The sequence below is a fragment of the Aulostomus chinensis genome, chromosome 22 (genome assembly GCF_037954235.1).
Source record: "Aulostomus chinensis isolate RoL2024-O1b breed Wild chromosome 22, RoL_Achi_v1.0, whole genome shotgun sequence".
NCBI lineage: Eukaryota > Metazoa > Chordata > Actinopteri > Syngnathiformes > Aulostomidae > Aulostomus > Aulostomus chinensis.
Genome location: NC_141341.1, coordinates 7,726,588 through 7,751,514, shown reverse-complemented (window position 1 = coordinate 7,751,514; position 24,927 = coordinate 7,726,588). Strand labels below are relative to the sequence as shown.

Below are 24,927 nucleotides of genomic sequence, written 5' to 3'. Positions count from 1 at the left end.
TTTTTCTATCGCGATCTTAAAAAGCATTAATCATTATTTCACTCCATTAAAGTCTTTATTAATGTGTAATAAAACATTTACTAACACTTAGGTCATTTAGCATAGCACGAGGCTTTCTAATGTCAAGAAACTGAGTTATAGCAGCAGACTTGATGGATTCCTCGACTTTTCTAATCATAGGCATAATGATTCATTGGTGACGTGAGTATTTTATCAACATTTATTACTTTATTATTGAGCTATTATTGTGTACTTTCCTTCTTTGTCTTCTTTTGTGTGTGTGTGTGTGTGTGTGTGTGTGTGTGTGTGTGAAGCCACTCCTTTGTGACCACTCCTTAATTGGAGCCCTGTCACCATTTGAACTCCAGAGGCCCCCAAGGGCCAACACACACCAATCCCTGTCCCCACCCTCTCTTGTTTGTTTTGCCCCCATTTCTGTGTGAATGCTAGAGTCTCTGACAGTGTGTGTGTGTGTGTGTGTGTGTGTGTGTGTGTGTGTGTGTGTGTGTGTGTGTGTGTGTGTGTGTGAGTCATTTTCTCTGTGAATGTGTGTTAGTGGCTCTTTTATTGTAAAAGCAGCCTGGGGACAAAGCCGTTGCTGGAAGAAATCCAAGCGCACTTCTCTGGGCCAATATTTACTCTTCTTCTCTCTCCATCGTTCTCTTTCTCTTCATCTGTAGAGCCCATTGAGTCTGAATAGAGCCGCTCTGGTGCACCAACAGGTGTAATACTCGGGAAGTTTATTGGTCATGCTGCTCCTGTTTGTTCAAAATGTCTTCTTACATTTGTACCAAGAAACATTTTTCAGGTATTTTTTAAATGGGGAATCTCTTCATCTTTTTTTTTTTACTGAGAGAGAGAGTGGCAACATCTCGAATCATGAAAGTTAATGACCGACTTTCCTTTCTAGTGTTGTAGAACGCGATAGTGTTCAAAAACCCAGAAACAGGTTGGAAGCACGATAAATGCAAAGTATAAGTCAGGGATGACGCTAACAAAGATGTCCATTATCAGGACAATGTTGGGGCAGGAGGCTGCCGCTGAAGAGTACATTAATTCCTGACTGTGGACACCTCGAGGAATATAATCCCGCTTTTACCACGGCTGCTTGCTAAAGACAAATATATCTCTCTGGATGGGCCACAGATGCGTCTCGGCGAGGGGAGATAAATCTGGTCCACTCAGTTTGTAGAGCTTAGCTGGCTCATCTGCTAGCAGGAGAGCTAACGTGATGCTCGCAAGATTCTAAGTAAACAACGCGGCATACAAATAAACAAACAAACAGTCAATATAAGTTGACAGTGTGTTTAACAGCAGTCATCGTCCCCAAATCAGTGTCAACATTTTCACTAAAATGAAACATGAATCATCCGTCCACAGGAGCACCTAATATGTTCCGAACAGTTTGGCTGGACCTACTCAGCAGGTGTCCGGAGATCAAGAATTAATGCACACCCAGCAGCCAATCAGATTGGGGCATTCACCCAGACCATGGTTGAATAGACGATAAAGTCTTCAGTAAGCACTGAACGTGGTTCTTACAATTCTTCATGGTCAAATATCTAAATCGTTGACTTTCTGGTGTTTTGTTTGCCAGGCATTTCAGATATTTGGACAAATCAAAGCTAGAGCAGACCAAGGAACTTTGTTTGTGCTGTTTCAAGGGCCCAAAAAAAAATGCAGTAAAATATTTTGTAGAAGCAACTTTCCAACTACTGAAGATAACCCTGGGTCTTCCTGTTATATCGGTTGGAATAGAATGAAGTGTCCAGCTGAGTTAGGAAAATTGTTTTTGTTCTTATCCAGGAAAACACGACAGATGATAACCCACAAAGATCTTGCGTTTGTTTGTCAGTACAATCACAAACAGGATTTAAAAAAAAAAACAAAAAAACGGTTTTAAAAAAACAAACAGCTGAAAACATCCATCAAGGTAAAGAGAAAATGCAAATGTTTTGCATCAGTTTGGTTCCAGCTTCAATTTGAATTTGTCCGATTGTTGCAGACGTTGTTGTGGAATTATTGGATTACGAAGCTAAATGTATTTTCCCTCTTCCTCTCCCTCCCCGATGTTGCCGGCAGATCTTCATCACTGTCAACTGTCTGAGTACGGACTTCTCCTCTCAGAAGGGTGTGAAGGGCCTTCCCCTGATGATCCAGATCGACACTTACAGCTACAACAACCGCAGCAACAAGCCGCTGCACCGGGCCTACTCGCAGATCAAGGTCTTCTGCGACAAGGTGAGATGATTTTTAAAACTAATCTTAAAACCCATTTTTATTCCTTGGCTTTTGACCCAGCATGAGACTTTGCTCCTGTTTTATTATTTTTTATTGTTTTTTTACTTGATTATTATGTTTTATGACTATTTATGTGCAGCACTTTGTTTTCAGCTGTGGTTGTTTTTAAAGTGCTTTAGAAATAAAGTTGAGTTGAGATACAGTTCCAGTCAATGCGGACTTCATTGACGTGGCACTTGACAAAAGCGGGACTTTTTCCGATCAATTTCAACATCGAATCAGGTGTTCCTCAATCTTACTTCCTGCTAACAGACCAACAGGTGGTCACATGACCTCCTTGGTGGAGGTCATAAGAGTGTGGTGAGTGTGGTAAAAGATCATTCGAACGGTCAAAAACTCTGGAAAAAAACGTCAATGTTGTGATGATGAAACAACAGGTGGGATCGAATTTGTCACCTCGAAACAGAAACTCCGTGAAATAAAACACTGCTGAACTGAACAACATGTCAGCTACACTCGTGTTCACAGTGGCTTTTTGTTTTTTTTGTTTTTGGAGGGTTTTTTTGTCGACGGTTGCGTGTGTTGTGGTGCTGCGACAGCTGTTTAAGAACCTGACATTTACAAGAAGAGCCGTTAGTTTCTAGACGAATTCATTCATGGTTTAGTTTGTGAAATACCAGGAAGTGGGGGAAAAAATGATGCGTTCAAACCCTCAGTTAAAAAAAACAAAACGTTAAAAGTATTTCCATTGATAATCCGCTTTGACCGAATTGTGGTAAGATTCAGAGCTACATTGAAAATCACGTTCTGGCGTGGGCTCAGGTGTCATGTCTATGTCAATGTCATCAGTTGTAAAAACAAAGACAGAAGGGGGAATTACAGGGGCCAGGAAAGGTCATGTGATTTCTTTGCATTCATCACATACGGAAGCTTTAGCCGTTTGCAGTAGCTTTGAATTTATAGTCGTATATCCACAGATATCTGTTATTTTTTTTCTAGTTGTCTAGATTTACAAGTAAGGCTGAAAAATCTCAGTCCCTTAAGAGTCACGATAATAAAGTAATGTGACCTGTGTGTCCTTCTCGTTTCTATGTTTCAAGACGTTGAGACTTTCACCAGAAATGTTTGGAGCAGGAAGGCTGAGGCGTTAGTTACACCGACGCACTCATAGGTGGAGTGAATCATGACATCAGTCCTCCCTCTAGTGGACTCACCTGTGCAGTGAGCCTCCACACACACCTGATCTCAACACACTCACGCTGAGCGCCGGTGATTTTCTGTCTGGGATAGTTGCACGTCCGATTTCAACCTTTTATTTCCTGTTTTCTTGTCGTTGTTTTTTTCATCTCCATCGTTCTCAGGGGGCAGAGCGGAAGATTCGGGACGAGGAGAGGAAACTTTTCCGCAAGAAGTCAAAAGGTTTGAGCGGCAAATGAATCCTTTTCTTTATGTTGCAGCTTCAGAATCAGAGTAGGAAGTAAATAAAATAAGAACCTGCGACAAAGAAGATATATTTCGACTTAACACAAAGATGTGTGTAAGATGATTGTTTAAAAAAAAACATACATTTTTTTGTAATAAAAGATACATAAGTGCAAATGCAGAATATATTTTGTTGAACAGTAAAAATGATCTTTTGCATGACAAATCTTTTATTATTTTTCTTTCCAGGAAAGGATGGAGGTGTAGGCGTGATCGCTGTTCCCAAAAAATCCGACAGCACCTACTTCAAGACCATGAGCGACCTTGAGGCGCAGCCGGTCCTCTTCATCCCCGACGTTCACTTCGGTAACCTGCAGAGGGCCGGACAGGTACGTAGATCACCCGGACTCCTCGCCCTCGAACTGTTTCAACCACGTTCATCAGCTGGAAGCTTGAAACTGAAACTGAAGCTGGAGTGACCTGCATTTCAACGCAAGTTTTTCCAGTTTCCAGCCGAATACGGGACTCAGAAATATTTCTACCCGACGTGAAGCGCATTTCACATTCAAGACTCAGCTTATTTTTATTTCTAACTACGTGCTTTGATGTATTCATTTTCAAGGTGTTTACCTTCAACACAGAGGAGATCGAGAGAGAAGGGTGAGTGTGTGGCAACAAGGAATTTCCTTCACATTGGATCATATGAACAAAAGATATGTAAATGAATGATGACAGTGAGGAAAACACACATACACACACACACACACACACACACACACACACACACGAAGAACATTTTCACCACAAATGCAAATGAACTGTTCTATGAGTTCGACGTGTGACGCGTTGTTTTTCCAGGAGTGTCCTGGTGAAGAGGATGTTCAGGCCGTCAGATGAAGATTTGTGCCCGTCACCTCAGAAACAGATCAAAGAGGAGACACACAAAAAGAGAGGTAGAGGATGGCGGCTTCCTTTTCTCTTTTTTTTAATCCTCTCGTAAGCTTGAAGATGAGAGAATTTGCATTCCTCGTACATTTTTGTAGCTTTTTTTTTTAAGATAGCAACGGATTTTTTTTTCTCCTCTATGTCGATGAGTCATTTTGTTCAGAAACGCCTTGGCTACAGTGACAAACGTGAAAGAAACAAACAAAACAGACAGCGTCAGGGCGATGCGCTGGATGTAAACCGCTCTCCTTCCTCCCCACGCCTGTGACGAAACCTTAAAAATCTCTGAAAAAAGAAATGATCCAAGTGCACAAAATCCATCAAGGTACATGAAGGCTTTGTTTGATAGGAAAAGAGCAGATGAGAAGTAGACTGAGAAAGAATGTGTTTATCTTCTCACACCTCAAAAAAAGAGAGAAATCTGCTGCTTTGATACACTGAAAGCAGAGAGGTAATGTTAAGTGTCAAAAAGGGACTTATTTTTTTAACCCCTTGTCGTGCAGTTCAAAATGCGGTAGGATAGGTCACGTGTATTTGGGTCATTACAGGCGGAAATAATGTTAACTGCTCAAAAACCTGTCTTTTCCTTTCACTTATTGATACAAACGTGTATTTGATCCCGTGTGTCGGCGACAGAAACGTCCGCCATATTGTTCATTAGGACCCACGTTCGATGACGTCAGCAAGCCTTCCTGGGGTCTGGCACAGACGACAAACACCGAGCAGGGATTGCACGAATATTCTGTATATTCTCAGGTGTTGAATGTTTTTGTGCGCCCTCCTCCCCCTGCAGTGCTCTTGTATGTAAGAAAAGAAACTGACGAGGTCTTTGACGCGCTGATGCTCAAGGCTCCGACACTCCGAGGCCTGATGGACGCGGTGAGTGATCACTTCCTGTTTTGAGGAGTTTGTTGGCAGCACATCACCTGTTGATGAACCTGTTGTTGTCCCCGGTAGATATCAGAGAAGTACGGCGTGCCTATGGAGAAGATAGCCAAAGTGTACAAGAAAAGTAAAAAAGGGTGAGTTGAATTTTTTTTCCCCTTCTTCCTCTGGAGCTTCACGTCTCGGAGCGCGACATGACACCTGCCATCTTTTTGCGTCAGGATCCTGGTGAACATGGACGACAACATCATCGAGCATTACTCCAACGAAGACACCTTCATCCTCAACGTGGAGAGCTACGCGGAGAGCTACAAGATCACGCTGACGGAGATCTGACAGCCGACCTGCAGGACGGCGGGTGGATTAAGAGACTGCTGATTGGCCGAACTCAACGAGGCTGCTACTGATTGGCTGATAAGCTGACTGACGTGATCGGGGACAGTTCAAAGGTGGCGTTCAGGCCAGCGTGGCCACTTCTGAGTACTGTTACACTATGAAGCATCGTGGTGCAGGAGGAGGACGAGGACAATGACACACATGGACATGATCTTCTTCTGTCGTCCTACAACACGGGGAGGAGACTTGATGGCGCACACATCCGTTCATCCACTTCTACATCGTACAAGAGTTTGCTCTTTGAGTCTGTACATACTTGTGTTTTTGCCAAATAGGCATCAGGAGATCCCTGACGTCCAGTGCGTAGCTTGAATTAGATTACTAGCAGCTTTTTGCATGCCCGCTTTTTTGTTTTGTTTTAGTTGTTTTATTATTTATTAACACTTTAACGACATCGCTTCGCATTTAGCAGTATATCCAAGAATTTCAAGTACTTCACATTTCAGTGACTTAAGCGAATGTCACCCTTTGTAAGAGATATCTTATATATTTACATTTCAACGAGTATGGTAAGTGTTTGTTTTTATGGTCTTAAATGAGATGGTAATGACTCCAAAATACTATGAATTGTTGTGTTGGGTGACAAATGCCACTGGGTTGTTGCCTGGACCTCTGTGCTCAACAATAATAAAGATATCAAACCCAGATAAACGTCCTGTAAAGAAGGCTTGTGGCCGTGGGAGCAATCTTGACCGCAAACCGTTTTCTGCTCGATGCACAATGACGACACAAAATTCCTTAAGTCCCTCGTTGTAAACACAGAGACAGAACGCTTAAAAATGTTACTTTTCTACTGTTTCGATACAATGTTTAGTTTTACTCAAAAATAGTTTTGTAGCTCATAGGATTGGAATTAGCACTATTTTTACGGGGTCAACTTAGATAGCTGGTCGTGACGCCATCTTGGCTAACATGCTAATTAGCGCTACAGATGAGATTGATGGCAACGATTTAATAAAGACAGTGAGAATTCAAAGCTGCACATCCACAACTGACCATTCTCAACGTAGCATGCTAGCGGGGCCAATGATGTGAACACAATTGGGGGGAAAGAAAAAAAAACAAAACATTTTCCCATTTTGCCTTTAATTGAATAACAAAATGGACATCCTACATAGAACACATAATGCAGGTTAACAATACAAAATCTACAAAATGATGGTGACAAAGTTTTTTTTTGTTCGACAGGAAATAACTGTACAGTATAAACAGATACAATACTGTGTGTTGTTTTTTAATTATTCATCTATATTTGGCACTTGACCACAAGATGCTATTAAAGTGAAACGTGGGACCGGAGGACTCGATAAGCCTACTTGAAATGCGCAGGCGCCAGAAATACGATCACAGATGGTTTTTGTTTTATTCTTTGTAGTTTTGGGGGTTTTTTTGTGTGTGTAGGTTTGTCCAAAGTTGCATTCAACCTGCTGTACCAACTCAGAACAGCAGGGATAAACATTCAAGATGGAAACCACAAAAAGCTGCCAGTCAAGGGTTTGTTCTTTCAGTTAACCGTCTGTTACTGTGCCACATCGTCGTGATTACAGGCGTTACTCTGCTGTTATTACAATCCTTTGAAATTTCATGTTGTGAATTTGGAGGTACAAAAAAAAAACAAAAAACACTGAGGAAGCGTGACAATTGCACAAAGATTAACAGACGTTACTGTTGCACTTGAATGACAAACACCCTTTGACAGCACAGGAGAAACCTAACGACCGCTCACAGGCTTCCTGGGAAACGTCACGCAGAGTCGAGGAGCAGTGAGATATGTGGCTATTTTCTTACAGGGTGAAAAAGAAGCGACATGAACTAAATGTAGCAGGTTGGGTTTGAAAGCAGAGCAATGTGCGGTCCTCTCCTCTTTGCCATCCCTAACATAAATATGAGTGAATATACTGTACAACTTTCTTTCATCATAATCGTCAAGTAAAAGAAAAGAAAATGTTTATATCTTCACATTCCAATAATTTATACGTCAAAATTTTACAGTGAATCTGATCCATTGCGGCGAATCGCCACAATGTTATCACATAGAAAAAGAATATATAAGTACATACTATATATTCATACATCTAACTTTTTTTTTGTTTGTACTCTTATTGAACCTATGAGCCCACCTGGTGTCAGGAGAAACAACAACTCTGTACTCTAAATTCACAAGTCCGCTCACACAGTTTATAAAAATCACACATTTTCATATCACAATTCCTACATTGGGATTGTGCGCTCAAAGGTTTATTCAGTCTATGCATGTCCCAGGGCTGCAAATTGATCATTTTGACTGATTAATCAATTGTTCTTTAGTTAAAGACTCATAATTTGTCAGTGTGATATTTCTTTTTGGTCCATTTAACAGTCCAGAGATACGAATCCTTAAATTCAGGATGCAGATCAGCAATTTTTTGGACATTTTTGCTTGCAAATAATAATCACCATAGTCAGCTGATTAATTCTTGCATCTCTAATGTCCACATTTAAACTGCAAACTTTAAGAGAGGGCAACAGCTGCATTTGCGGATTAAATCAAATAAACAGATTTAAAGAGGGATTAAATGAATTATGGTGACGTTCCCGTGTAATTTACAAACTGCAAATAGTTTACAATTCTATAAATATGGATTATAAAATCAGTGCATACAGTTTTTAATCCTTATGCATGGATTAGTAATCCAAGAGTACAGATTTGCACATCTCTAGTGTCTCTCTGCTGATACCAGGGGGTCTCCACATGAATCGTAGTTACAGAAAGAAAATCACAGCTCGGGTTACATGCATAAATCAAGTTCATGTATTCATCAGTGAGGTGTGTGTGTGTGTGTGTGTGTGTGTGTGTGTGTGTGTGTGTAATGTGGAGATTTGTGTGTGTGAATTAACACATAAAAAGTCACTTCCAAAAGAACGGATGGTGTGATTTGTTGTCAAAATATCCCCCTTCATTTACTTTTTTTGGTTTGATGTAACATTCCTCCATAAAATACTTTTTTTTTTAAATGCCATTTAAAATTCTTCAAAATCAAAAACTACATTTCCCAGATGCACTGTCAGTGTAGTCATACTGCGAGCTGTGAACACCTGTCGTCCCAGACAAACATACTTCATTTCTTCCAGTGTTAACACGGAGTTGAACTGTAATACTTAAGGATCCGCTCATCGTCACACAGCAACAGTTACACAGAACATGAGGAACGTAATTCCTTCTCACTCAGGAATAACGCTTCCAAAAATAACAAAACAATAAAAACAGACTTGGGAAACGGCTCAAACGTACCTAATAAATCTGTTGGATTATCCCACCTGGACGTCTTCTCGCACAGCTTTGATTCAGCGTTTAATAAGTCTTTGAGTTGTGTATTTGTACCTAGTGGGACCCCTGTTGCGTGAAGCTTTAAACCAGACTTAGAGGCACATGTACCGTATATATGTACACGTGTGTATCTGAGAGATCATACAAGCATCCGGCTTTGGTATCTGTTGTATGTACAGTGGCATGTTGTCTGTGCATGTGCCTCTATAGTCCATCAATCTGGGTCAGCTGTGAGAGATTATGGAGACAAATGGAAGATTATTCAAACTGCAGTGGGTAGAGTCCAGTTACATCATGTTTACTGTCCGGCGCTGCTGGGATCGCACTGAAGCAGCCGCACGATGGACGGGTCGTTCTTCGCCCCCTCCACAAATTCCTCCAGAGACAGTTTACCTGAGACAGACAGACAGACGGACGAGTTTAGCCATGATGTTGCTCATCTGATTAAAAATAGATTGTCCCTTTCCAAGGGTTCACTACTGTTCACACACTTACTGATATCAGTACCTGGAATTCTGTCATTTTTGGGGGGTACTTACTCTCTATAATAATAAAACACTCATTTCAGATGTAAACACATTTTAATCTACATGCACTCTTAAGTTTTCAGATATATTTTGGGACTGATCAGGAGTTTCCTCTGGCTAGACGCGTCACCATGGCCGGCTTTGCATTCCCCTCAGAAACACTGCAGTGTTCGCTGCTTGCGTCATGTTTTACAAAGCGTAACCCGTCTAGAGAGCAAGGCTGCACGAGTTTGAAAAACTAACTGATTATCAGGACTGATACTGTGATATCATCTGCACTATTGGGAGGGAATGTTCATTCTTTTTAAAGATCATTATTGTCATCTTCATTGAAAAATCCATTCAAATGTTCAGGGCATAATTTGTGGTGATGTTGGATACCAAATCCAAGCGTTTTCATTAAAAACACGTTCCACTGCAGCAGTGCGGAGGACAAAAACGCTCTCACCATCTCGATTTGTGTCCATCTGCCTGAAGATCTTATCTGTGCGTTTCTCCGGTGTGGACTCATCCTCGGGCATCTTCATCACTGAGGAAACCATTTTGTAGATGGCCTGGAGAGCAGAGAGGGGGAACAGCAGCGTGTCAGTAGAATTCCAAACTCTGACGACTGCAGGTCATAAATAAAGCCGTTATCTGGGGTGAAGCGTTGTGCGATGTTTGCTGCTGAGATGCATTCTAACAACGTCAACATCGCAGTCGAAACTTGACTGAGACGTATGTGACACGATGATGAAGAGTTCGAGTGAGTGTGTGTGTGTGTAATCATATTTAACATCAGAGATGTTCCGGACAGACGATGAGCCGGGAAAAAAAACAAAACAAAACACAGCAACAACAAAACAAAAAAACCATCTCGGTGGAAAATATACGAGCTGTTAATCAACTTATCTCTGCTGGGAGGGCGAGATATGAAGGATTACTTTCATTTCTGTCTGCTTCAGCTACGTGATTTGACTGCTCAGACACAAACAGGCGGCGTTCATGTCGACAAGAGGTCGTTTTGTTTTATAGTGGATAATAAATCACGACGGTGAGTGTGTTTGTCTCAGTCTAAAGATTTTCTCCAAGATTTAAAAGCATCGGCGTTGTAGTATTTAGTGATTTTGTCAGTTTAAAACAAATATCACACATATATTTCAATAATGCTTCTCTAGCGGTGATAAGCACTGCAACTTTTGCCTATAATCTAAATAAGAAAACATAAAATGTGATTGCGTAGATACGGCTGCTCTGAACTCGAGTTTCGAATGGTTGCCGGTCCGTTCTCACTCCTTCAGCCTCTCTAGTGGAGCCTTAAATCAGAGCACTTGTGCAATAATCCTGAAAATCATCCTCCAAGCAGCTCTGCATGTTCATCCTATGGACACACACACACACACACACTCCTGAGAAGAACTGCAGGTCGTTAGACTTATTTAATATTTGATCATTAAATCTTTAAGGAGAATTCCGTTTTGCCAGCAGCAACAAACTATTTGATCCCATAGGACGACAGGAAGTGGAGATGTGAAGGAAGAACCAATAATCACGAGGAGTCAACTTCTTGTAGAGATTTTGTTGTTACATGAAGTCAGTTTTAGCTAATATAAACAAATCCTATCAACCTGGAGCACATCAAGGCTGCACTTCCATAATTCTTACCTCAATAAATATACAAGGAAATGTAAACGATACAATCAGAAAAATGGAAATGCAAACTATGTTGGAGGTAATTCTTTATATATAAATTGTAATTTATATTTAATAATGTGCGGTCGCAGAGAATAACTGTTGCTCAGATTAAACAAGTAATTACTCACATCTTGCTAAGAAGGTTATGTGATTGCTTCGGGCCGTTTGTTTGTCTGACTGTCTGCAGGATTAAAGAAAACTAGCAGCTTGCTAGTGGAGGAGGGGCGGAGACGAGAAAGAAGCCACAGCACTTTGGAGCAGATCCAGGTTTGTTTGTTTTTTATTATATATTTATCTATTTTTTAATGAATATTTCAGGAAATATCTTATTATATTTGCATATTCATAAATTCATTCATGCTTAAATATTTTTAAAAAATCATTTCTAGACTTACGTGGTGGTTGTGTTTGCAGATCTGGATTTACTTAACACTGTAAAATCGACCTTTTTTTAATTTATTTTTCAAAACATTTTCATTAATTTGTCAGGAAACATTATAGAGGGGTTAACCGACCTTGGCGGGTGACCGAGCTCCCTGAGTGCACTTCTAGTTTGAGGATGCTACCATGGACTGAGAATAATAGGGACATTTTACCCAGAATCCATTTGCTCCAACAATAATCAGCATCATCAACAGTAAAGAACTCAGCCCTGCAATTAACGAGTAGGGTGTTCACATGTTAGAGCACACGTGCTAACTTTAAAGATGCACTCGAAATAAACAGTGACTCGGAGAATGGGATTACACGTTAGCTGGCACAGCGATGGTGTGATGTAATGACATGTGTAAGGGATAGGCGAGCTGTGTGCGTTTGTCTCTGAGCTAATCGTCAAATCAGAGGCCGGCCCGGCGTGAGACTTTTATGAAGACAGACTGAGGAATGTGTCCAGCTGCTTGATGGATGGATCGGCGAGTCAAAAGGAGGATCAGAACGAGGCCCGGCCCTTCTAGAAATACACAACGGGAACTGCTGGTTTAAAAAATTACACGGCGGCTGGTTTTCTTGCTGTGGGCAGCCAAATGGTGCAGAACACAGAGGCAGATGGAGATGTGATGTAGCAGCTGGAGCAGACAGCTGAGCACAACGTTGCTACAATGATGGCGTGCAATCACCACTGACTCTGAGGGTTATGTGAAGGTGGAGGAAGCAGAAAGTCTGGACAGCGGAGGGCACACAGGATTCTGACAGCTGACTCACCGTAACGATTTCCAGCATCTCTGCCTTGCTAATGTATCCATTCCCATCCAGGTCGTACATACTGAACGCCCACTTCAGCTTCTGGTCCAGGCGACCACGTGAGGTCACGCTCAGAGCAATGATGAACTCCCTAAAGTCAATAGTCCCGTCTCCGTTAGCATCAAACGTGCGAAAGACGTGTTCGGCAAACTTTGAGGCGTCACCATAGGGGAAGAAGTTGGCGTAGATCTTCTTGAATTCCTCCATGGAGAGGGCGCCGCTGGGGCAGTCCCGCAAGAAGCCCTTGTACCACTCTGAGATCTCATGCTCGGTGAAGTCCGTGTTCTCCATCAGGTCCTGCATGACGTCAGGACGGAGCTTGCTATTCTGTTTGCCCATGGTTGCTGCTTGTGTTGAGGCTGCGGGTGGCGTGAAGGTGGCGGCGATTTAGAATGCTGGGAGAGGTAGGGAGAGAGAGAGAGAGAGAGAGAGAGAGAGAAAGACAGTTAAAAATCAGAAGAAATCATCTTGAGCCTTGTAATTTCTGCATATTTTCAACAACAGCTGAAAAAAAACACATCTAAAGAAAATTGGATAAACTTTTTTTTTTATAAAGTGGCAACGTCCATTTGCATCAACTTTTGATTCTTTTGAAATACAAATTGATACATCCCTTCCCCAAACTGCACCGATTACTGAGGCTTTACCCACAGCGAGAAAGCAGAACCGAGTTGTAAACAACACCAAAGTATAATAATCTTCTGTGTCGACGGGGTAAGCTGGTTATCAAACAGCTGCATTATCCACACATCAGAGCACCATCTGTGCACCAGAGGTGTGTGTTCTGCCCACCTGACAGACGTCACTAATCACTCTCACTCCATTTGAACCATACTGTTCTCCAGCAGACGCCGCCTTCACAAACTACATCTTCCGTTCGGTGGTGATCTGAACTTTTCAGCTGAAAACTCACAAAGAGTAGAGCTGCAGAGAGCTCGCCTGCTTTGGAGAGAACAGCAGAGCCAGTGATCATTTTCTATGGGTTTGTCGTTCCTATTAAACACGGCTGTTTCACTCTCGATGCAAAAATACTACGAGGACAGCATTCACCTTCGGGGGAAAAGTCTTATTTAGAACACCAAAAGTTAAACAGGCCACTTTCCTGGTAAGCCACGTCAGAACCCTGCGTCTGCCTCAGCTAAATGACGGCAGTGATCACTCATGTTGGTAACTGCACCTGGTTCTCATCGTACTAAACTGACAAATATCTAACTGTATCAGTACAAACACAGATACGTCAGCCAGCTCTGGCGAAAAGGCTCTATGAATGTGGCTATTGCTCAAAGGACACCTTGTACATCTAGTGGGTTATTTCTTGAGCTATAAACTTACTGATTCTGACTTGAAATCATTCTAAATTTAGCTCCTGGTCACGATGACTCCCAAAGAGTGTTGCTTCGCATTTTTTTATCATCCATGTCTTTCACTGCGTTATTTCTTTTCATCAGTCGAAGCTTCAACATTCTTTATCTCATTCTCACATATCCTTTCCATTTCATGACAAAATACAAGAAACGTGAAAACAACAGCTGTGAGTTCAACTGACTCACACAACATAACGCTGCAGCCCATGACCACCGAATGTTCTCAGGTGCAGAGCAACCACAGACGCACGCTCATAGTGCATCTCTGCAGATGCCTCGTCCATTTCTTGCAGGAACCGTCAACATGTAAATCCTCTGGATAGCTTAGTGACCTAGTTTGGGGCTTTATTAACAGGCTCTTTTCATGTAAAAGCACATCAGAAAGAGACAAGGGACTCTTAACACTCAACAGAGGACACATTTCATTATCGAACCCTGCAGCTAATGTTCTTAGCGCTTTTCCCCTCCTTGGACTGCTAGCTGTTACTAAGCTCTCAAGGCTAAACTCAAGAGGGAATCTGTTCTAAGCTTAGCTCAGGATAACAACAGAAGAAATCATCAATGTCAAATGATGCTACAGGTAGCTGCTTCCAGGAGGGGAAACAGAGACATGGAACCTTCCAGGTCATAGAGGGATTTCTCTGTGTTGACCAGATGGTTCATGAAATGTAGAGAGACGGACAAAGATACCGTTAGCCTGTGGAAAAGGAACATTCCATGGTAGAGAATCAGGGCAACATGTGAAGGTAACACTTCTCAAAATTCAACTTGTTGTTTTAAAATTCTGAAATATTCTAAAAGAAAATTTCAATTTCATTTTGTTTCTATTTGACATGTGGCCTTAAACTTCTCCTGTAATTTAAATTTCTATGTCTGAGCCGATCGTCGCAGACCAAGAAGGATCGACCGTCATCTTTAAGTCTCTGGAGAGTGTGGGTTTCTGAGGGAAAAAGTCCCCTCTTGCCAACAATTGGACATATTTACTCTATTTTTATGAATTCACACTATTAAATCTATTTATAGTCTCTACAGGAAGCACCTCAACAAAGCAGAGCGTAGCAAATTCAAGATTATAGAAACAGAACTAATTCATTAATTCAGCTGTGAAAGTTCAAACGTCTACTCTCTTCATTTTGTCAACAGTTATTTGCAAGGACTTCATCTCTCTCTCCCTTCATTTTGTCCTCCCATAAAAAGCTAATCCTCTAATTAGCTGGGTGTAAACAATGAGCTCCGGCAATGTGGCTGCAGCTTCTAATCAGCTCCCCGCTGTCACCTATAGTTCACCGCAACATGAGCGTGAACACTGGAGCTGCGTGCAAAGCAGATTAACACCTGTTTACACACTCTTCATCATCATCACCACCATCCTGGAACAAAACAAATCAGCAGCTGCCCAGCAGGATGAACAGCTTCCTCCAGGACATCAAGGGTTGGAGGAGCAGGGTGGCTTTGAAGCCAGGATAGTCCAGAGCAATTTTTCCCAAAGTCCTGTACCCTGTGGGACATTCAAGTCGAGATATCCGACATGGGGTTTGACTTTTTTCAACAGTTCCCCCCCCCCAATTATGAGCAGGTTAGGAAATATAATTGGAGCTAAAAGCCCTCATCCCTGATCCAGGAGAAAATGGTCACAGGTACCTGGTGAGCATCCCCAGAAGACCCACCCACTGCTCTACTCTGCCTCTGATTGGCTTATGCTGTGTGCGAGACGAGTGTAACCTAAAACACTGGTAAATATTTGATAGAGGTTTTTGAGAGCATTTTGAGCAGTCACCCTGGAGAGGTGCAGCAAAATTCGTCAGATCCCAAACATGCGTTATTCTAAATGAAGTATTTCGCTGCTGCTGAGATATCCCAGCACAAAAATGGTGTTCTAGAGACTCAAGACAGCATTTTTGTTGGGGGGTGTGCCCTGATAAGAAAAAAAAAAAAGAAAAGCAAAATCATTACATTTTGATGTTTTTCTTTTAAAAATGACAGCAGAAAAGGGATAATTCCTTCTACTGAAGTGGATCACAACAGATGCAACATCGGTCAATATGAAGTTAGAAGTTTTTCTTCTATAGCCTTCAGCCTGAGTTTGTGTCATTCAGAAACTCCATTCTTAGACCAACACTCAGTCTGTTATCTGAATTTTAATTGCTTAATGGATTGTGGAGCATTTCTGTGTCTATGGAGGCTGTGTTGTCATGACAACTGAGCATACAATGACTTGTTTTGTTTTTTTTTGTGTTTTTTTTGGCAGAGAGTAAGAAAGGGAAAAACCCATTACTTAACATAGCGCCTTTGATTCACAGTAGCATTTAAATGACTCTCCCTGAGAAGATTGGCGGCTCGTTTAATTGTTTGCTTTTAGCTGCAGTCTTAATCATAGCGACTCCTTCCAGGCAGACTGTTTACACGTTAATGACAAGGACGGAGTTCACTAAAATGTTTTCTCTCTCCGTTAATCTAAATGAATGTGCTGTTTTTAATGGCTTTACAGCAGTAGAAACAACAGGACACACAAGTTCCAGCAGAAATGTTACATTTGACATTTCAAGTAGGCTTTTAAATGCAGCTGCAACCAAGAATTACTTTCACAATCCATCTGGTGTTTTTTCCAAGTTTATTGTTCTGTCTACAAAATGTCATTATATGCCCCAAAAAAAAAAAAAAAAAGGGCCTCAAGTAACATCAAATTACTAGTTCTGTACAACCAAAACCTAAAGATATTCAAGTTAAAATAGCGTGAAACAATGGATATTTGTAAATAGCCATGTTTGAGAAATCTGTCAATCAATTATAACTTAATCTACTTGAAATTTCTCATAAAACACACATTTCTTCAAGTACTAGGAGTTGAAAAGTCCAATCAGCCAATTTGTTGATCAACAGAAATCATTTCATTCATGATTTGACGTCAACTGTTGTATTACTAGACTGTTGCCATATCTCATCTTTCTGCAGAATAATTTGACACTTTTCACTATCGTGTTTGACATCATACGGAATAATATGCAATACAAAATAATAACTGATCGAGGGAAAAAAAAAAAGCTCCACTGATAAAAAAAAAAGCTCCACAGATTTACTGATAGAAGGATTAATCTGTGTTATCTGTATTGTTCTCTTATCACCAGACTTTCTGTAATTATAAACAAGCCAAATGGTTAATTTATTATGACTGTTTTACTCATTATTACTACACAGAATGCCTATTTCTGCACGTCCTGGTTTCCACCACGCTCACCATAGTGTGTATAATCGCCATCGTTTTATCACCCATGTAAATGCTTTCCTGCAAATGAATGTCATGTGATTGGAGCTCCTCCTCCTCCTCCCTCCTGGCTGGAGCTTTAGGTGTCTTTTTTTTTAAAAGAAGAAATGATGGGATGAGAGTTCATCACGTCACCGAACATCCCTTCAACCAGACGTGCCGAGGACTCAACTATTTCTGGCACTTGTAGTCTCTGAGATTGCTGCCTACAATTACCTGTTAAGACTCTTACCTGCTGCTACTGGCAGACCTGTAATGGCGCCCTTACATAACCGAGGCTTTAAAAAAAAAAAAAAAAAAAAAAGAGGACAGGTCACATGGTGCTGTGAATGACCATCTCTTACACTCAGGACAATTCAATGTTTGAGTCAGACACCTCGACCCGCGCAGTATTATTAGCAAGAAGAGCTTTCAGTGTTCATGGACATTCCGTAATCTGAGTTTGAGACATTTTTAACTCTTAAACCCCACCCACCCATCAATAACAGCGCCCTGACATCACACTGCCACTAAACTACCACGCATTTGCAAACTGCTCTTAAGAGTAAATTTTTACAAAGATTTTAACATCCAATGTTCTCATAACTGAGATTTGTTCTTCAAAAACAACCAGGTCGATGCAACTGGTTTCACAATTCTATCCATTAACTCATTGTGTTTGTAAAAAGTTTATGAAAGCGTCAATCTGACGGGCATACTTGTGTTTGTAACTACTAAAAAACAAACAAAACAAAAAAAAAACCCCCACAAAACTTTGATTTCAACTTTTCCATTCAACAAACTATCAACGCCTGTAACGGACACTACATTCAGTACCAGTTCATCTATGGAGGTCTTGAAGTATCACGCTGAGCCACAAACAGCAACAACAAACAGACTAAGAATCAGCCTAGGTAGTGGGGGGGGGGGGGGGGGGGGGGCAATGAGGGGCTAAAAAAAAGTCCAACTGTCTTTGAGCCCCAACTTCTCATTTGGCTGTCTTGGTCTCACTCACAATATCAGCCTGTGGAGTTGGCTGCAACAAAAAAAAAGTAACAATAATAATAATAATAATTATTATAATTACAGTACAAATTTTGCAGAAATTGATTAATTTTGTAAAAGATATTTTTGTAGCAGTCTACTTCATTTTGTGAAAGACTGTCAATTTAAAATGCTCCAATGTTTATCAAATGATGGTTTAAACTTGTATGTTTAAATTTGAGAAATACACAATTCAAAAATAATCTGTAATCAATTATATTTTTACATAATTTTAAATAGCAATATTGTACACAATTATCACTGTATGACTTTTTTTTTTCCCCAGCAAATTTTACAGCACCAAACCGGATCACCTCCTGCTGCAAAAAGCCAGGATGGCAACAAAATGCAAAAACTTGAGGCTTCAGAATGGGAATCAGCAGACCAACCGGTGACGTCACTCTGGCCATGTCCCGGAATTTTATCCCGTCCATAACAAAACAACATGAAGGGAAACGCTACCATTTGTCAACTGTTTTATCACTGTCATCATTTTTTGTATATTCGACCTAACAGACGGTCAGATGCAGTTCCTCTCAAAAGAAAACAGCATGTCAACAAAGCTTTCAACCAAAGCCAGCGGAGGGCAAACATCTCAGCATAGAGGAGGCGCCATAACAACACAGTTTTGTACACAGCAACTTTACAGCAGCCTCGGAGGCCTGGAAGTCGACAATCCCAGAGCGTTCTGGTTTTTACAGGTTGTTGGTTTTTTTGAGTTTTCGGGTAAAACAGGCACCCTTTTCACCTTTTTCCTCAGATCGTGTCTAACATTTCAATAATATTTGAGCCCATCGAGTGCATAGCCACCCCACTTGTATAAAAAGCCCCCCTTTTTTTCCCCCAGCGTTGAAATACTTCTTTATACTACAGGCCCTTCACACGACATTTATCCCAGAACATCTTGTTGCCCACTTACATAACAGGCAGAAGTCTCCATTTATACCCTGCAGGTAAATCTTAAGCCAAGAGTCCCACAGATAATCCCAGAACAGAGAGCGCTAAAGAGAGCGCGACAGTGAATGAAAGAGACCCGATGACAGATCGCCAGTTTATGAATGACACATTCATGTTGCAATACGATCCAGCTGTGACCCGGCTGCAGAGCTGAGGCACCTCATTCTTCACCAAACAGGCACACAATTATTAGATCTGCAAGATCATACCCCGAAAGGGTCAGGATTAAATAATTATGTTTCATCTCAACTGACAGAATGGGACTCTAGAACATTTCAGACTCAACAGGTTCAAGGACATTGCAACTCCAAATTGAACTGCTCCTTTCTCCTTATTCTGTATTCAAGTGATCAAGCCAGGAGTTAGTCTTTCCTCATCCAGGTTTGAGTGACATCAGTGTTGCCATGTTTGACTGACATACTTCAACATCTGCAAGACAACTGCAACATAATTCCCAATGCATAATCTGAGATTAACATGGCAGATGAAAACCGCTTTATGGTTGATGAACGTGCAAGTACTGTTTATGTCTACGTGTCACTCATCAGTTTCACTTTCTGATGTGGTCAGAAGACACCGTTTGAGCCTGTTAGAGCCAGAATGGTCAATCCTAAGCAGAAGTGAAATTCTTAACAAACCTCGGACATTTGAGGCTACTTTCTATTGCGTCTCTCACCAACAGCAACTGCTATAGACTCATTTTATAGCATTAAATAATAAACATAAATATTTTGAATTGTGTTTCAAATTTTGGGAAGTGAGTTTCTCCTTCGTGAATTCATTTCTTTACACCGTTTCATCGATGGCGATCCCCGGGTCATATAATCTAGAAGGGCTGCCTGAGCTCCAAACTGGGCTTCTGAGCTCCAAGTGAGTTCTATACCCCTGTCGAGTCATTCACATTTATGAGAGACCAGACAATTTTTTGACACATCAGAAGCTTTTCACACACTCACGTCAACAGGAAGTGTAGTGATCCAAATTGTATGTGTGTGTGTGTGTGTGTGTATGTGGTATGTGTGGCCACAAAAAAAAATATCAACCCCAGAGGAGTGACCTGGCTGTCAAAGTAAAGCACCCATACCTATTATTAATATGATTTGTCAGAGATGGCTTTAAGAATCTTATTCTGAAAAATTCTGACCAGGAATCTAGTGATTCTGTTGGTAACACACACACACACACACACACAGGATTTGAGTAATCTGTTAATGTCAATGTTCATATAACATACAGGGAAGAGGCCTTTATCATTTCAAGGTGAAAGACACATCAATGAAGGCCTGAGACATGTTGACTACCAGACAAACTGTTGTTGACGTCCCTTTTGTGTAAAACCCAGACATGTTGGTCCTCCCAGCTGTCACATGACAGTTACTGGAGTCCAGGTGTGACAGGGTGTTTTGGACAGGATGAAAGGATGGTATGGTGAAAGCTTGATAATTGCTGATGCAGACCTCCTCCTTCATTGACCGATGGGGTCCCCCCCTACACACACACACACACACACACACAGGAGATGCTGCCACTTCCTCCTCTAATCTTTTTAAATCAATATTTTTTTGTCTTAGCTCAAGTGTTTTGCTAATCATAAGTGGATGTGGATGCAGTGTCAAATCAAATACCATATCTTGTAACCCTACAAGTGTAACCTTACATGTATGACCTTTATCCAAAAGTCATACGGGTGCAGTACAGTGGAAGCCAGTGGACACAACTGAAATGGTAGCAAACTTTCTATCAATATAAATGAGATCTTACAGCATATCAAAAAAACTCTCATCACCACTTTGTCCCACCAAAACGTCTGTGTCATCTGCCACGGGTATCTAAGATTGCAGGTTGAAGCACTCACCTAAAACACAACTATAAATACATGCAACAAAATGTTCCCCAAACTCGAAGCTCTCCTCAGCATTTCGACACGCTGCCGCGTACCTCCGTTAAAGCCTGAAACAGTCTCTAAGGCCACATTTACAATCACATGAGAACCACCATCGAAACACTGCTGCATAGCTTTGGGAGCGCCCACACTCACGTTACACAAGTATCGTGACGAATGCTGCTCGGCGTAGTGTGTTTTAGTGGCTCCTTGAGTGTCTGACTGCAACTCTATCTCTCTGGGCCAGTCACTGCTGGTCCAACCTGTACCAGGGTCTGAGGAGGAAACAGTTTAGAACTGTTGTTGCATTTGTACTGTGGCAGTTAGAAGAAGAAGAAGAAGAAGCAGCAAAAAGGAGGCATTCAATAAAGTCAAGGTTGTAGCGTTTTTACAGTCAAAAGTGAAGTAAACCAAGTAACATGGACCGAAGACTTGATCAAAACCAAAACCTAAATTTGGAAATGAGTAACACTTCAAGCACGGATATATAACTTGTTACATAGAAACACTCCAATGTGTGGGTTTGTTCGTGGGATGGAGATGCAAGCAAGCATCATCCAGGTTTGCAGCGTCCTCAAAAAAAAAAGAAAAAAAATAGAGTGCAAACGCTAAGTTAAAGATCAAACATGAAGATAAAGCCCCTCCCGCAATGTAGCATACACTTGAAATAGACCCAACTTCCTCCGTCACTTCCTAATGCTCATATCTTTTAACTACCTTTAAGGCTTCATTTCAGTTGACATCTCTTTGCTCTCGTTTTCCTGGAGATTTAAACAAAAGAATGTCTTGAAATGCTGATAATAGACTAAAACCTTATTTAAAAACATTCCCTCGCCTGATAATATCTTAAACCATGTCTGTTCCTCCTCATAAATCCCATCCACCCAGGCTGCCTTCGTGAAACGGGGGCCTGCAACTTCATCATAATGCAGCACACATGCACTTCCATTGTCAGCCGGAGAGCTTTGTGCGTCAAGGCGCTGCAGAAAACCGCAATCATGACAGAGGAACCATTATGAGGGAGCGAATGAGAACAAGATAAGAAGTGTCGCTGACACCAACTGCAAGCAGGCAGACAGAGCTGCAACAGGAGTGGAAACAAACACACACACACACACTAGCACAAACACACACACTAGCACAAACACACTCGCAGTAAATTGTCACTGATTGCACTAAAGAGGGTCCTGTTTACTTTGCACTGAATTTCTAAATGCAGCTCTCTCTCAAAGTGACAGTGCTCTTTAAAGAGGCTGCAGTGATGGAAATGTCAATGTGTCCAACAGTGATATCTGCTAAAGAGCACGTGGCAGAACTCCGTCTTCCTCTGTGAAATATCTGGTTTCGATGCTCGTTTTCAGCTTACTGCCGTCCCTCCATCACGCTTCTCATCATCTAAAAACTCAATTCAAAAAGGAACACTGACCGCCGCCCAGACGAGCGTAAGTATAGAGGACAATATCAATGCAGCCGATCTGAGCCACAACATATCCACAAGACACCCACGCCGACGAAAATAGCAACCGTGCTCAAATTTAGCGCACATTTGTAAAAGTTCAGCATCTTGAAATGTTTGGAGCGGTGCCTTTGACACCAAGGGGGCTATTATCTCTCAACTCCACCCTTGCAGTCACTGACTCTACAACATTTTCTTGCTGTGTTGTATTGGCAGCCTGATGAGAGATGAAATGGAAATGTATAACTTTTTGAGGGAAAAAAAATAAAATAAAAAAATCCCTTCAAAAATAAATCACACCAATGTTTATTTTTCTCTTTTATGTCCATCCCCCCCCCCCCTTTTTTTCGACGCCCTCACCTCCCCTTGATCACTTTGCGTAACCCTTGAGGGAATTCAACCGCCATAATGGCAGGGTCGTGTTGACATCTAACGTCAAGAGACATGGACGCCGTTCAATGACCACAAGCCACGTCCCAGCCAGGGAAAAACATTCAAAAGGGGCCAACTGAGGTCTCTTAAGTCTAGGAGGGACTGAGAGAGAGGGAGAAATCTCATTTTCAGTCAATTTACTGACTTTGACTGTCAGGCGCAAACCTAAAACAACACGGGTCTGCTGATAAGGAGCCAATTGACATAATAAAATGATGAGTGTTTTCAAGCGTATTACCATGGACTCATTATGTTCATACCCCACAAGAACGTGTCAGAGAAAAGCGAACATCCTCCCAACAGTTCCAGGAAATCAATTTAAGCAGCAAATCCTGTCGTTTGATCATTATTTCATCGTTTTGCTTGACAAATGGCAGTTGCTTGCAGGACAGTCCAGTATTGTTCTGATAATGCTAATTGTTTTTTTTCATTTGCACTTAACAAGTGAGGCTGTATAAAAAAATTCCCTTCACCTGATGATGAAGACACATCATTTATTCATTCCTTGTTGATGACTTACTAATAAAAACAGCCCGCTTTAATTTTCTTATTCATCTTTTGTTACCTGCTGGTTCTTTGAAACACAAGTTTATCTTTTGCTCAATAAAACGTCATGAATGAAAATGGCTGTAAAAATGCTGACCAACAGCCGATAACCAAAATATACGTAGTCCAAAACAAACGCAGAACCCAGCTCAGCAGAGGCTGGATCATGCCAATGTTACCGCTTCATTATAGATTGAGTAGTCAGTTAAATGTGGTCTTGACTGACTAATGAGCTTGATGTTTCATCTAATGCTTCTTTTACCATCACCTTCATTTGGGTATCCTTTCAGTCTGATTAATTGCTTATAATTATCAGGGTTACTTTTTCTAAAGCCAGATTTCGGCAACAATATCGCAAAAATACAATTCAATATCGCAAAGATATGCAAAGACCAAGATATGCATGCAAACATGTCAAATCTAAAGCAAAATTCAACCTGTAAGCTTTACTGGCAAGTTAAAGAGAATCACCCATTAGCAAACTCCCATTCCTCCAACTCTTGGAGACTCTTGTCTGACAGGAGAGATCGACCAGTTAGTCTAAGATATTTAAAAAAAAAAAAAAAAAGACAAAGAGAGAGAGGCATAATGACATTTAGAAAAGAGCAAAGAGATGAAATGATGAGAGGAAGTTCCACTCTCAGTAAAGCAAACATCTCTCCTCACTTGTCAAACACTCCTTGTCCGATAATACCACCTCCTCCTCCCAGTTTCCATCCGCTGTCTGTCTGGTGTGCGTTTGCTGAAATGAGACACTCAGCCCGGTGTGGTAGTAGCACTTAAAACTTCCTGTTCTCATTTATCATGATAGATTCGAACGTGTAGGGTGCTGAGACTGCGAGGACCACTCTCTCTCTCTCCCCCCCCCGAGGTTCCATTTAAGAGTAGAGAAGCAGCTTCATCCGATTATGAATGTAGGTAAAGCTTTATCCGCTGCTAGCATCTTCATGGTGCCGCAAAGTTTAAGAAGGAAACTGGTAAATTCCACTAAACAATTAAAAAAAAAACATGTTGAACAGTGTTTAGAACAACTAAAGAGTCAAAAATAAAAACTCATTCAGTCTCACCTGAACTGAACTACCAGCAAAAAAAAAACAGAAACAACAAAAAAACAACACAAAAAAAAACTAAACAGGAAGCGGCCAAATAGCGAGGGAGGGTCGGACGTATCAGCGACAACTTACCTCGCTTTTAAGTTGCTGTGGAAGATCTGTTAGAAGACTTTTTAATTGTCCATAACCCGGCGAAAAGTTCCTGAGACGGCAACTGAGGGCAACAGGTTGCAGGAGCCGCACAAGAGCGAGAGTTCCCAAGCTGCTCACAGTCCAAACTCCGGCAGGCTTTTTCCCGAGCTGCTGTACTGACTCTG

General features: G+C 41.3%; 2 protein-coding genes across 4 annotated transcripts in view; one reads left to right on the top strand and one right to left on the bottom strand.

Moving 5' to 3' along the window:
• Positions 1 to 7,309, top strand: part of grhl2b (grainyhead-like transcription factor 2b) — a 17,961-nt gene extending 10,652 nt beyond the window's left edge. For 2 of the 3 annotated variants that reach the window (XM_086194305.1, XM_086194302.1), the window contains exons 9-16: positions 2,083 to 2,241; positions 3,603 to 3,660; positions 3,913 to 4,052; positions 4,286 to 4,323; positions 4,522 to 4,616; positions 5,402 to 5,487; positions 5,566 to 5,630; positions 5,715 to 7,308. In XM_086194305.1, coding sequence (XP_086050431.1) covers positions 2,083 to 2,241; positions 3,603 to 3,660; positions 3,913 to 4,052; positions 4,286 to 4,323; positions 4,522 to 4,616; positions 5,402 to 5,487; positions 5,566 to 5,630; positions 5,715 to 5,829 — 756 coding nt within the window. In that variant the 3' untranslated portion in view covers positions 5,830 to 7,308. Of the gene's footprint in view, positions 1 to 2,082; positions 2,242 to 3,602; positions 3,661 to 3,912; positions 4,053 to 4,285; positions 4,324 to 4,521; positions 4,617 to 5,401; positions 5,488 to 5,565; positions 5,631 to 5,714 lie in introns of all 3 variants that reach the window. The other variant, XM_086194304.1, reaches the window with a different exon arrangement.
• On the bottom strand, positions 6,967 to 24,927 carry ncaldb (neurocalcin delta b). Its single transcript, XM_086194306.1, has 4 exons — positions 24,743 to 24,927; positions 12,598 to 13,031; positions 10,172 to 10,277; positions 6,967 to 9,589 (listed from the first exon to the last, which is right to left on the bottom strand). The coding sequence occupies exons 2-4, from the start codon at positions 12,973 to 12,975 to the stop codon at positions 9,495 to 9,497; spliced, it is 579 nt and encodes a 192-aa protein (XP_086050432.1). The 5' UTR covers positions 12,976 to 13,031; positions 24,743 to 24,927; the 3' UTR covers positions 6,967 to 9,494.